The sequence below is a fragment of the Limulus polyphemus genome, unplaced genomic scaffold (genome assembly GCF_000517525.1).
Source record: "Limulus polyphemus unplaced genomic scaffold, Limulus_polyphemus-2.1.2 Scaffold7200, whole genome shotgun sequence".
Taxonomy (NCBI): domain Eukaryota; kingdom Metazoa; phylum Arthropoda; class Merostomata; order Xiphosura; family Limulidae; genus Limulus; species Limulus polyphemus.
The window spans coordinates 24259-38308 of NW_013672810.1; the positions used below are offsets into that span (position 1 = coordinate 24259).

The following is a 14050-nucleotide window of genomic DNA, read 5'->3' on the forward strand; positions in this document are numbered from 1 at the left end:
AATCCAGTGGTGGTTTGGAATGAATACATAGCCGATCCAGTGGTGGTTTGGAATGAATACATAGCCGATCCAGTGGTGGTTTGGAATGAATACATAGCCTATCCAGTGGTGGTTTGGAATGAATACATAGCCTATCCGGTGGTGGTTTGAAATGAATACATAGCCGATCCGGTGGTGGTTTGGAATGAATACATAGCCAATCCGGTGGTGGTTTGGAATGAATACATAGCCGATCCGGTGGTGGTTTGAAATGAATTGCTAGTGACTCCTGACCTTAGCAATTGTTACAAGCAGGCTTTATTGCATCTTTAGGATGTACTGTTGATGCAAATTGTCTTACATAAAGTTAGGGAAACTGAAGCCTACAGGAACCAGACTGAAAATACACCTAGGGAAACAATGTCGTGGGACAATGTCTCATAACCTGTGTTGTATTCTTCTGTAGTCGCTGTGCAGACATCATATTCACAGATCACTTTTAATTAGGTTTTATCACAACAACGAATTATTGATTTTTTTCTGACAAAAGTAACGTAAAGCCAATCAACAAAAGAATCTTAAAATCTTGGGACCATGTGTATAGAATCTTTTATCATGAGGCCTTATTCACACAAGATGGATGGTTTGGGTCCATGTGTATAGAATCATTTATCATGAGGCCTTATTCACACAAGATGGATGGTTTGGGTCCATGTGTATAGAATCTTTTATCATGAGGCTTTATTCACACAAGATGGATGGTTAAGGATGCATCCTTTCTTAGAACATGTTGCAGTAAATGAGGTGTTTTTGTGCAAGGGCTTTATGAAAGTAAAAATTAGGAGTATTTTTATTACAAGAAAAGATTCTGAATGAAACTCATTACGTATTTACTTTATTTTAACATTTTGATGGTTCGTATGTTTACTAACTAAACTCTCTCTTGTATGTTTAACAGGATCTACACAGTAAAGTTGTTACTGAACAGCAGGAGTTCAGTGAATACCTTCGGTCATCTGTCAGACAGTGGAGTAAAATATTCTTGTATATACATCCTGAAGCTGAACGATACGTAAAGGTTAGTTGTTTTTTTTTTTTAACAGGATATGAAACTCAGCTGAGTTTGTAAAATTAAGAAAAAATTTTAAATGACAAAATAATACTTTGTAAGTTAGAAATGATAGTTTTTTTTTAATATTTCGCTTGAAAGATGTAATGGTTCTTTTCATGGAAATATCTTAGGTTTGAATAGCATCTCCCTTGCTTGTAGTTTAGATTATTTCTCATTGCTATGGGCCCAACATAGCCATATGGTTAGGGCAACCTGAGGGTCGCGTGTTCGAATCCCCATCCCACCAAACATGCTCGTCCTTTCAGCTGTGGGGGCATTATAATGTTTGGTCGATCCCACTATTCATTGGCTTAAAAGTTGGCAGTGGGTGGTGTTGACTAGCTTCCTTCCCTCTAGTCTTTCACTGCTAAATTAGGGATGGCTAGGGCAGATAGCCTTCATGTAACTTTGCACGAAATTCAAAAACAAACAAATTTCTATGATTTGTAATAAAAAAAAAATTACTCGCATTTAAAAAAAATGTACAATGAAGAAGAGCTTTTAAATTATAATCTTTCAAAGTGGATGTACGTAGGTCAGATAGTTTTTTAAACTTCAAGTTAGCAACTTATTTGAATAAATAAATATATACTGTCGTTATTTTTTGAAATTTGTTTTACAGGAATTAAAACGAGCTGAATTTTTGAGAGCTTATCGTTACAATAGATACCTTGTAACAGACAGGGTGCTCCCATTTCCAACCAATCTGGTACAGAAAGTGGCTTTTGAGAAGTTACAAACAATCTTACAGTTGGTAAGTCTTATTGAAGTTTTAAAACATGATTTTGTAAGATTTTTTAGTTGCCTTTACCCACAAAAATGATAAATTATATTTACTGTGATAAAATTATATTTTTTTACATTTCAGTTGGATCCACTAAACTGTTCTTTATCTTATCTGAGCAACCTTTTCTTTCCTTAACAATTTTGCCATGCTTATGTCTTAAGACTTTGGTAAGCCACTTCTAATATACATTTATGTTAATTTCCTATTTTCTCTGTAGCAGTCTGTTTCTTTTTATTACGTATATTAACTGATATTGAAACTGCTTTTACAACTACATATGCTTTACTTAGATCACCTCCCAACATAAAGCATAATACTCATCACTCGAAGCACTTGTAGGGGAAAGCATATTTTGTACAATATTCAGAATAATTAATTATTCAGGAAAAAAGTATTAATTTCAGTATCATGTATGTATATTTTCCTGTATGACATTTTGGAATGAAAACAGTCACACGGACAGGGTATAAATCACATCTTAGGACTGTACAAAATTAAGAAAGATGACTTTAAAAATAAATAATTATAAATTGTTGTTAACCCTTTGTTCCTTTTTTTTATGTGTGAAGTGGATCTTATGAACTAACACTGCCCATACCATTCATTGCTTCTTGTCCAAACTTAATAAGGATGCTGTCTATTCCTGTATTCTAGACCCTTCCAATGTTCTTTACTGTGTGGGATTCACATACAAGTAGAGATTTAATAACGGATTTAAGGTTTTCGTTTAGAATTTTCACATTTTCACCATTCCTTCTCTCGTGTGGATATTTCTGAAAAATAGTGACCTTTGCAGCTAGCGTAGACCCTATAATTAAAGTAAGCACAGGTAAGTATTGCTTATAAATAGGAGTCTCTTCTAAACTGTGAGATAGTCGAGAAATGATTGACAGAATAAGGAAGTAAGTGGAGCGGACTTAGTCAACAATAACTTGATGTATTAGCTATAAAATAATCAAGGAGTAACTTGTTATTTTACTTCAGTTTTAATGCTAAAAATGAGATATTGTACATCTATTGAATAAATACTTACCATACCATTACTTACATAAATGTAGCATTTATACTTAATATTGGCAGGGCAGACTTCCTCGGCTTGTGTTACCATCTTCGGACAGGAAATGCATTCTTCCTCTTGATTATAGCAAGATAATCAAGAGATTTCCAGTTCCAAACTTTTCCAATACCAAACAGTACAATCAAGTACACCCCAGTAAAAAGGTGAGATACCGTAATCCTTGTTCAACTTGAATTGTAGCAGCAAGCTGCTAAGTTTTTATATTTTAAACAATTTTTTGTTCATTTTCAAACTTGAGTAGAAAAAATATTGTGAAACTATGTAATTTACGTTCTGAACTTTTGTTTTCAACTAGATACATGACATTTATGTTTATTTGACGTTTTTAACGAGGTTTGTTTATTAGAAAATTACCTTTCAAATGTACTTTCCTGAGAAATTTGTTTAACTTTCAGGAAATCGGTTTTATTTTTTATTCTGTTGTACATTTTAAGTTTTCTTTAAACCGTATGTGAAGTAAAAGTTTTTATGACAAATAATGATGGAAAAGCTGAGGAAAAATTTTGTTAAATATTTGTGATTGAACAAATGTCTGGACGTCTGGAGTGTATCATCATTTTTTAACTCTTTCAATATGGGCTCAGTCGATTTGACCAACCACATGATCACTTTGTACTTGTTTAAAGTCATTACAGTTTTGATACTCCTAACTTTTATTTATTTGTGTATATTGTTGGTAATAAAAATGTTTTTATGGTGTGTGTGTGTGTGTTTCTAACTGTATTTGTGTGAATAAACCAGCTTGTGAATGAAGACACCATTGCTGAGAACCTTGCAAGAAAATATAATGCAGACGTTGTACTATCTTTGAATGCTCTAAAGACTCTGTTAAGTAACCAGAAACCACATTTTGATCAGCAGTGGGAGTTGCCGGTTATAATAAAGAACAAAGAAAGTAAGTGGTTCACTGGAATATAAAACACATCACACACTCAATGGTTTCTAAGAAGCTCTTTTAATTTTATCAGATGCTTGGTGAGGTGTACTTTTTAATCATTGTTTTTAATTTTTCTGTCTAACTTTTTAGTATTTAGCTAAGACCACTTAGCTTATACTATTTAAATTCAATTTGAGCTAAGCCTATCCTACTTATGACAAACTAAGCTTTTTGAACTTATTTTGGATATCCATATTCAATAAAACAAAATATTCTGTTTATAAAAGGAAAATGTTATATAACTTCAGGAACTGATTCAAATGCTTTTAATACAGAAGTTTCTAGAAAATTCTAGGAATAATGTTTATTATAGCTTATTGTTGACCAATGAAAAAAATGTGTCATAAACCACATAAACAATTATAAAAAATGCTAATAACGAAAAATAACATATTTTAAAACTATGTAACAAATCCTTTACATGAAATGTCACTGTATTGCAATATTTTTATAAAATGTTGAACCTGAGTGTTCCAACTTGAGAGTATCTCAGACAATTTACTATCAGAGCATTCACAAACCTGAACAAAACAGTGATGGTATAGAAGATAAAAAAAAGACTTTGTATGCAGATTATGAAGAATAAATTGATAAAGTTTTTCTTTTCCTCACATTAAAGAGGTACTAGAATTCTGCTCTGAAAGTCCAAAAGGTGTACTTGTTTTCTGCTCTGAAAGTCCAAAAGGTGTACTTGTTTTCTGCTCTGAAAGTCCAAAAGGTGTACTTGTTTTCTGCTCTGAAAGTCCAAAAGGTGTACTTGTTTTCTGCTCTGAAAGTCCAAAAGGTGTACTTGTTTTCTGCTCTGAAAGTCCAAAAGGTGTACTTGTTTTCTGCTCTAAAGGGTACCAAGTATTCCTTATGAAACGTTTGAATTTTTTCACGTCACTTGACACAAACATCTTTGCTGAATGGTAATAATCTCCCGCTATTGTTGTAGTAGTAGAAAATTGATTGGTACTGATGATGATGACACAAACTTGACACAAACATCTTTGCTGAATGGTAATAATGTCCCGCTATTGTTATAGTAGTAGCAAATTGATTGGTACTGATGATGATGACAAAACCTTGTCGAAACGTTGTACATTTGCTGTTATGTTAAACTTATATTAAAGTTTTTCTTCATTACCCATTCAAGCCATCTACAACCATTATTAGTCTTAAAATATGATAAAAATAATGTAAGTTGAAGATTTGTTTCCCACATTTTTCTTAATTAGTTTATATCAGATTCAAAATGAGAGACATGTAAAAAATAGTGTTTCACTTTATCTTTTTGTTACCCACAACTCCTTGTCAAACAGGCCTTTTGTTCAGTACCAAAACTCTTCAGTTGTGCTGAATGATGAGAAACAAAAGATTCTCTGAAATTCTATTTACATATGAAATATAATACTTTAAAAGTTATGGTTTAAACTGATGTGTTTTGGTATTGAACAAAAGATCTCTTGGACAGTGACTTGTTGGAGACTGAAATGCTATTTTTACACACTTTTTATTGTGAATCTGAAATGGACAATGAATAATAATTGGGGAACAAATGTACAGTTTAACTGGTTTTTATCATAGGCCTGTTGGTTTCTAATGCTTTGCCAGCTTATGGCATTTACACTATAACTCATAAACGTTTTGTGAGGATTTTGTAGCTTTATATTTGTCAGATCTTTGCAATTTAGATAGATCTGATATCTTATGGCTTAGAAGCTTCAACATTTTGTTTAAATTGTTTAGATGATATTGTTGTAATTTTTCATATCTTAAGAGTTCTAAATGCCTGTAAAATACAGATAATGACAATAAGGTTGCATTACTTTGTATGTATATTAATTTTTAATTAATCATAAATAAGTAATATAGCACAATTGTAATTTGTTAAGAAGGGATATATATATATATATTATTGTTATTGTCTTTACCAAAGATGATGATGGGCAGAAGGAAGAGAAGATAGTCTATGTGGATACCCCGATAATTTCAGACACGACCTGTTGTAGAGAACTCAACACACTTTTCCATAACTACTCGTTGAGAGTACAGTTCACCCACTTCAACCTGTCTCGAATGAGACGAATGAAAACAGTTACTGATGGGGAGGTAAACCAGGATCTTTCTAGGGCTGAAAATTCAGTTGCTGATGATGTTTTTGATGATGAAGTTAACAATATATCAAATCTAGAGACATTTGGTACAAATAACGGTGGTGACTTGTGTTATAATACTTCCCATACAGATTCTCAGGCTTTTGAGAAAAAAAACAATTTAATTGAATTTGGAAGAAAAGACTGTGACTTTGAAGATTTGTTTGTGAGCCAAAAAGCAAATGGCAGAAAAGATGAAGAAGAAAATAAAATCTCAATACCTACACACGTCACTGCTGGTGAAGACATAGAAATGAATCAGAAAAGGCAAGATATGGACAGTAAACAACATGATGGTGTTGAAACCCAGTTAACTCAAAGCATATGCAGTAATCTGAATGAATCTGATCTACAACAACAATCACGTGATGATGCTACGGGTATTGAACTGAGTCAGGAAAATTCATCGTATAATACGGAAGAGTTAGTCCTAAACGCTAATGAAAAGGAAGGGAAAGGTCAGCTTGAAGTTGATGAACACAACGTTATTGAGTTGGTTCCGTGTGTGGACTCGGACTCAGATGGTTTAATTATTGATTTAGAAAATAAAGATGATAAAGACAGTAGCAACACAGAGCACAAGGTTTGCAGTGTTGGTGAAAACTCTCTCTCTCAAATTCAGTCAGACTCCGACTCAAACGAACTTGTTATTGACTTTGAAGATAGAGACAAAAATAGCAATTGCACAGAGAAGAAAGCCATTCAGAATAACAGATCACAAAACAAGGAACAATCATCAGATAAAATACCAAGTGTTGAAACAAAGACCTGCTTTGTGGAAGATAACCTACCCAACTCGGGTGAGTCAAAGAATTCAGGTTCGAAACATCATAAAAACTTTGAAGAAGTGGGATATTGTCAAACACTTACAAGAAGTGACCTAAATAGGGTCAATCGTAATCCTGTACAAAACCAAAATCAAGATTCAGATAATCCCGATATCAGTTCTAATACTGACGAACTTCAACTTTCACCAGTTTCTAGACGTCAAGAAAAGTCACCTCCTTCACTCGCATCTCCTTACAGAAGGTAAGTTGGTATTCTTTTTGACTGTATCACTGTTCTCTGTTTTATTTAAGTTTTGATTGAAGTTCACTTTGAATGTCATAAAAACTCAAGTTACAAAAAAAATCTTTTGACTAAAAGGAGATCTTGATGATGGAACGGTCAAATCGTGACAGACTCTCTTGGAATAATTGTTAAGTATGATTTTAAAAAAGTATCTATTTTGTGATGACATTTTTAGTAACATATACTTAAGATATTTAATCTTGGAAGAATATATTTCGATGTTAAGTTGCATCGTATAAAATGTCTGAACCAAAAATTTTTTATCCCTGTTATGTTACTATGCATGAAGAAACATCACAATATTAGTAGAAATATTCTGAAATAATTCACTTTTAACTGGTCCAGTACAGGTTACTGCCATTACCAGATGTCTAAATATTGTACTTGTATGGAATCCATGAATGTTTTAAATTTTAAAAAAACTAATTTCAGAATTATGTATTTAAAAATATTTACATTTTACTGTTTTGTTGGCTTAATTTTCTGTTAATTTCAAATTATATTAATTAGACTTGAAAGCTTTCAAAATATATCATTTAGTGTGTTTAGGAAACCTTTATTAGTGTGGCTTCAATTTTTAATTAGTTTTAACCTTATTGCAGGAAGAATGGAAACTGTTTTTATTTTAACTTTTCTTTCTCTTTTCATTTTTGAGGGTAACAAGAAGCCAAACCAAAAAATCTGAAGTTGATATCACACCAAAAATAGAACTCGGAAAGCAGTCTAAGATATCACAACCTGGTCAACGGAGTAGTGAGGACAATAAAGTCAGGAGAGTAAGTGCTAGGCTTAGACGTCAATCTCAGCGTTTGTCCTCTGCTAGTGAAGATGAAGGAGCATTTGTAAGAAGGAGTGGGTTCTCACCGCCAAAGATTTCTAGGAGTGGAAAAAAACATTCATTGTCAGAGAGCAGTAATAAAAAGTCCACATTTACAAATCTTACTAAAACAGAAACGGCTGTAGATTCTGGATCTATGTGCCAGTCAGGAGACAACACCAACTCAAGTTATCCTGTTGAAGCTAGCAGTTGTGAAGTAGAGAATCTAGAAAAGCAAACTTACAGCAGCTCAGAAAATGATCTGGTGATTGAGGAAACAGAGAAGAATGACAAAAATGACTTTAAAGAAAACAAAAAGTCCTCCAAACAGAATCTTAATATTCAAGGCACACAGTCAGTAGAAATGAAACCCCAAAATAAGCAACACGACAAGAATAACACTAGTCAATTTGATTCTTCTTCAAACCAGAGATTTAACCAAGAACTCAACCGCTCGGCAAGTGCAGGTTTTCAGTTTTCACTAGAAGATGAAGACCAGACTTTACAGAGTAATAATGAAGTCAAACAAAGTACAGATGTAAAGAATAACCAAAGAATTGTTTCAGGTAAATAAAAAGTGTGAATTACAACATATTACATGTTGAAGTTTCAGTCAGTCTAGGGTTTTCAACTGTGAATTACAACATATTACATGTTGAAGTTTCAGTCAGTCTAGGGTTTTCAACTGTGAATTACAACATGTTACATGTTGAAGTTTCAGTCAGTCTAGGGTTTTCAACTGTGAATTACAACATGTTACATGTTGAAGTTTCAGTCAGTCTAGGGTTTTCAACTGTGAATTACAACATGTTACATGTTGAAGTTTCAGTCAGTCTAGAGTTTTCGTAGTTAATAAAATTTTTAACACTAGTGTCATGAGTCAACCAGCCGACTAAAAATGGGATTTTTAACAGTACCAACTCGAGGATTGATTCCAAAAGAAGGAAGGTAGATAAGTTGTTGACAGATGGGCATGGGATGGGTTTTTGTTTAAAATATAAACAGAATGAAACCTATGGAAAGTAAATTTAGAATCTCTGAGAAAGAACGATAATTTTTGCGGTTGAATATTGTTGTTCGTATTACAGACACTTGTGTTGTACGAGGATCTTTATCAGTTTGGTACATTTGTGTCATTGACGTACCACACTGACTCTACAAATTAATTGTCTTACTAATTCAATTAACATGAAATTCTTAAACTTAGTAACATTTTAAAATTTAAATACAGCTCCATGAAATAGCTTATACAAGCTCATAACACAGATGCGTAAAATAAAGATATGCATTAACCCCTTTAGACACATATTTTTTTCATTCTTATAACAGTCAAAACCAGTCAGGTAATTCAGATTCAGAGCCAGAATCATCTTCAGCTTGCACAGGTTCAGTTGTCTCTTCAAATGTGAAAACACTGGAGTGATTTAATGCAATTTAAAGTCTGTCTTCTCATAAAAATTAAACAATTTTCAACTGCAAAAATATTACCGATGTTTTGAATAGCAACATACGCCATGTGCAATGCAAATCCGGGGCTGAGATCATCATCTGTGAAGATTAGGCTTTGTCCATTGATTTTGTAAGATCGACTAGCATTTCTAGTCACATTATATAGTCATCATTGGTGACAGGCACACCTAAATAGTTAGCCCTCTTGCTATGGGTAGGTCAAAGTACACATCACAACCTTTTAAAGTTACTACTTTATTATCAATGTATACGAATAAACTTGGCATCAAAATGTAGTTAATAAATCAAAACAAGATTTCATTTCTTAAGTTTATAAAGAAATATTTAAGTAAATCCTCATTTTTCCCTAGTATAAGAATTGTAACGTTTGTTCTCTAGGTCTTCTGTTTTGTTCATTTATTTACCACCACTTTCTGAAGTACAGAATTAAATGTAAATTACTGGTTATAATTTAGGTATTACTCAGGCAAAGTCTACTTTTATAGTCTTCAATCTTTGTTTCCAGAGTCGTAAGCTAAAAAATCAGACCCATCTGACACACTATCTTTTTCACCACTTTCTGAAGTACAGAATTTTATATTACTCAGGCAAAGTCTACTTTTATAGTCTTCAATCTTTGTTTCCAGAGCCGTAAGCTAAAAAATCAGACCCATCTGACACATTATCTTTTTCATGAATAGCCAGTAATCCTGTCTGATGTTTTATATAACACATAACCAATAAAAAGGCCAAGTTTTAATCTTTTTGAATGACATATAATGCTACATTGTTTTCAGTACATAGCATTATCAATTTTGTCTTCAGTTTGAAAGTATCTCATGGTGTTCAGATTGAGGAGCTAAGGAAATTATTTTAAGCCCCCTTTTGTCTTGGTTAGAAAGCCAGTTAAATTATAATAGTTGTTGGATGCTGTTTGTTTTGTGCATGTTATTTTTTTGTGTTCTTAAGTGTATTATTTAAGTAAATAAAAAATATTAAGTGTACTAGTAACATCAGTATAACAAAAAATAAGGCTTAAATTTCATCGGTAACCGACAGCAAAAAACGAGCTCAAAGGTTAGTACTATATTTTTTGTTTATTGTTATAAGAATAACTAAAATATAGAAATTAGAAACTTATTAGGTTAGATAAGACAAGGTTATGAAAAAAATAATAATAAAAGTTATTTCCAAGGTATGTTTTCCAACAGCTCATGTGTTACACCATTCAATAGGGTAAAGTGATTTAGAACTTGTGTGGCAGGATTATTAGTTAGACACAGTTCAAAGGACAATTAATGTCAATGATTCCACATGATAGTACCCAATGGACCAAGCCAGCACATACTGGGTTAATGTCAATGATTCCACTTGATAGTACCCAATGGACCAAGCCAGTGCATACTGGGTTAATGTCAATGATTCCACTTGATAGTACCCAGTGGACCAAGCCAGCACATACTGGGTTAATGTCAATGATTCCACTTGATAGTACCCAAAGGACCAAGCCAGAGCATACTTGGTTAATGTCAATGATTCCACTTGATAGTACCCAAAGGACCAAGCCAGTGTATACTTGGTTAATGTCAATGATTCCACATGATAGTACCCAAAGGACCAAGCCAGTGCATACTGGGTTAATGTCAATGATTCCACTTGATAGTACCCAATGGACCAAGCCAGCACATACTGGGTTAATGTCAATGATTCCACTTGATAGTACCCAATGGACCAAGCCAGCACATACTGGGTTAATGTCAATGATTCCACTTGATAGTACCCAAAGGACCAAGCCAGTGCATACTTGGTTAATGTCAATGATTCCACTTGATAGTACCCAAAGGACCAAGCCAGTGCATACTGGGTTAATGTCAATGATTCCACTTGATAGTACCCAAAGGACCAAGCCAGTGCATACTGGGTTAATGTCAATGATTCCACTTGATAGTACCCAATGGACCAAGCCAGCACATACTGGGTTAATGTCAATGATTCCACTTGATAGTACCCAAAGAACCAAGCCAGTGCATACTTTGTTAATGTCAATACATGATACTTGAATATGATTGCCAAGTTCAGTCCTGCTAACCACAGATTCAACAATGGTGCCGATAAGATTCAAAAGGGGGTTAGGCACACAAAATCCATAGTCAGGTTCGAGTTTAGTGACCTAGTCCTAGACACTAATTGTGCCTGGGTGCATTTTATTCCTCTTGCTGTGGGGGCTACACCATGTACATAAGACCCCTCCAAGTCTGCTTTTCAAGCTTGGTCCTGCCAGCTCCAAAGCTGTCGATGGAGTTTGCAGGCAAACCATTTCATGTACATGAATTGTTATAGGAATAAAAATTAATAAGCTTTAAAACTATTAGATACATTTTTGCTCTCTAAGCAAAGATGAGGACAGTTTTTATAATTCATTTTTGAGTGATAAATGACAATTTGATTATAATCATTATTGTAAACACTGAAATATCAACCATACTATGTGTCCCTTGTACAGCTTCCTCCACTCTCGATGAGATTTTGACTCTGCAGGAAAGAATGTTCAAGAAAGATGGTGAAAAACAAAGTTGTTTGACCGGTACAGTGACAGTATCCCAAGAAGGTGAGAAAGTTAAGAAGGTTTCAAGTGTTTTTCATGTTCGTGTTAAGTTGTCACGTATTGTTACCCATTTTATTCTGATCACAAGTGTTGTGTTATACAAGTGAATGAAATATGGGTTTTACTTCTGTATTTTAACTATAGAAAATAAATGTATGGGTAAGAAATACATGCAGTGTTCTTTTTTATCCATTCTCTAGATGTTATCCCTGATTTGGTGCAGACTGTCTTTGTGTTCTTTTTATTCATTCTCTAGGTGTTATCTCTGATTTGGTGCAGATTGGCTTTGTATTCTTTTTAACTATTCTATAGATGTTATCCCTAATTTGGTGCAGACTGTCTTTGTGTTCTTTTTATTCATTCTCTAGGTGTTATCTCTGATTTGGTGCAGATTGTCTTTGTGTTCTTTTTATTCATTCACTAGATGTTATCTCTGATTTGGTACAGATTGTCTTTGTGTTCTTTTTATCCATTCTCTAGGTGTTATCTCTGATTTGGTGCAGATTGTCTTTGTGTTCTTCTTATCCATTCTCTAGATGTTATCTCTGGAACACAAAGATAATCTGCTCCAAATCAGAGATAACACCTAGAGAATGAATAAAAAGAACACAAAGACAATCTGCACCAAATTAGGGATAACATCTATAGAATAGTTAAAAAGAATACAAAGCCAATCTGCACCAAATCAGAGATAACATCTAGTGAATGAATAAAAAGAATGCAAGGACAATCTGTACCAAATCAGAGATAACACCTAGAGAATAGATAAAAAGAACACAAAGATAATCTGCACCAAATCAGGGATAACACCTAGAGAATGGATAAGAAGAACACAAAGATAATCTGTACCAAATAACAGTAACAAACAGCATACAGTGAAATAAGGCTAACCCGAACACAAAATAAAAATGTTCAAATAAATTCAGCGTAACACTTACATCCCTACTTACGTTACACTGAGTTTCCTTTCAAATAATACACACAGTCATCTTAATCTACACACCTGAAATATTCACCTCAAATGACTCTTTATATAAACTTCAACAAAAATGTCAAAGTTCAAAACTGATTTTCAAATATCCTTTATAGAAATACAGAGGATCACATGCACATAGTTTGGTTAAAATTGGGGAGGGCAAGTGTAAGGAAGAACTGGTGAATGAATGAGGCAAACTGGCATGATACATGGCACCAAATCAGGGATAAAATCTACAGAATGGATAAAAAAAGGAGTGGAAGACCCAAGTGAATATCCACCACTAGAGCCATTTGAAAATGTAACGTACAGTCTGTGGCAACTTGAAGATCTTAAACTCCTGTTAAGACGCACCATGGATTGTGTTCAGTCTCCTTCTAACAAGCCTGTAAGTCGTTAAATCACTCTCGTGAGGCTAGAGAAGGAATAAGTCTTGATAAATAAATCCTGGATTATCTTCAATAGATGTAAAAAGTCTGTAAGTTAGTAAATAAGTGAAAAAATATAGAAAATTGAAAGATTATTTAATTTTGTATTTCACTTCAATTAAAACTTAAACAGACACGTAATTAGAATTATCATCACAAATGAGATTCATGGCCCTGACTTAATTTTTCATTGAATTCAAATATTTGATACTTTTTTCTTTTTTTCCAATATATTTTTCACTTATTTCCATAATGTTTCTCAAAAATATCAATTATTTTTGGTTTTATCCAGGCAAAGACCGCGTTCATAAACTCACTTATGAATATTTTTTGATTAATTTTAATATAATTGTGAAGTAATACCGATGAACATTGTATTGTGTAATGTCAAATGCGTACTTTGTTACATTAAATATTTGATATCTTTGCTCGACTAAAAATACTTCCTCGCCATTACTTTATCAAAGTACAAAAATAACTTTATAAATCACCAACTGCTGTTTGTACAGGAAAAAAATATGATTCAAACTTCAAAGTGATCAAATTTCTAGAACAAAAAGTAAACAGTAAACATGCAAATACATTCATCTCATGAAATAAAAAGCTCCATCTCTAACAGTATTAAGCATGGATAATCATGGATTATCTTCAATACATATCCATGGTTTATCTTA

General features: G+C 33.3%; 1 protein-coding gene across 4 annotated transcripts in view; it reads left to right on the forward strand.

The window, feature by feature from the left end:
• The window catches only part of LOC106474420 (little elongation complex subunit 2-like), a 24842-nt gene extending 11487 nt beyond the window's left edge, over positions 1 to 13355 (forward strand). For all 4 annotated transcript variants that reach the window (XM_022402721.1, XM_013935113.2, XM_022402720.1 and 1 more), the window contains exons 6-13: positions 938 to 1057; positions 1713 to 1844; positions 2958 to 3098; positions 3697 to 3850; positions 5814 to 7059; positions 7757 to 8484; positions 11871 to 11975; positions 13203 to 13355. In XM_022402721.1, coding sequence (XP_022258429.1) covers positions 938 to 1057; positions 1713 to 1844; positions 2958 to 3098; positions 3697 to 3850; positions 5814 to 7059; positions 7757 to 8484; positions 11871 to 11975; positions 13203 to 13348 — 2772 coding nt within the window. In that variant the 3' untranslated portion in view covers positions 13349 to 13355. The remainder of the gene's footprint in view (positions 1 to 937; positions 1058 to 1712; positions 1845 to 2957; positions 3099 to 3696; positions 3851 to 5813; positions 7060 to 7756; positions 8485 to 11870; positions 11976 to 13202) is intronic.
• Positions 13356 to 14050: the final 695 nt, after the last annotated feature.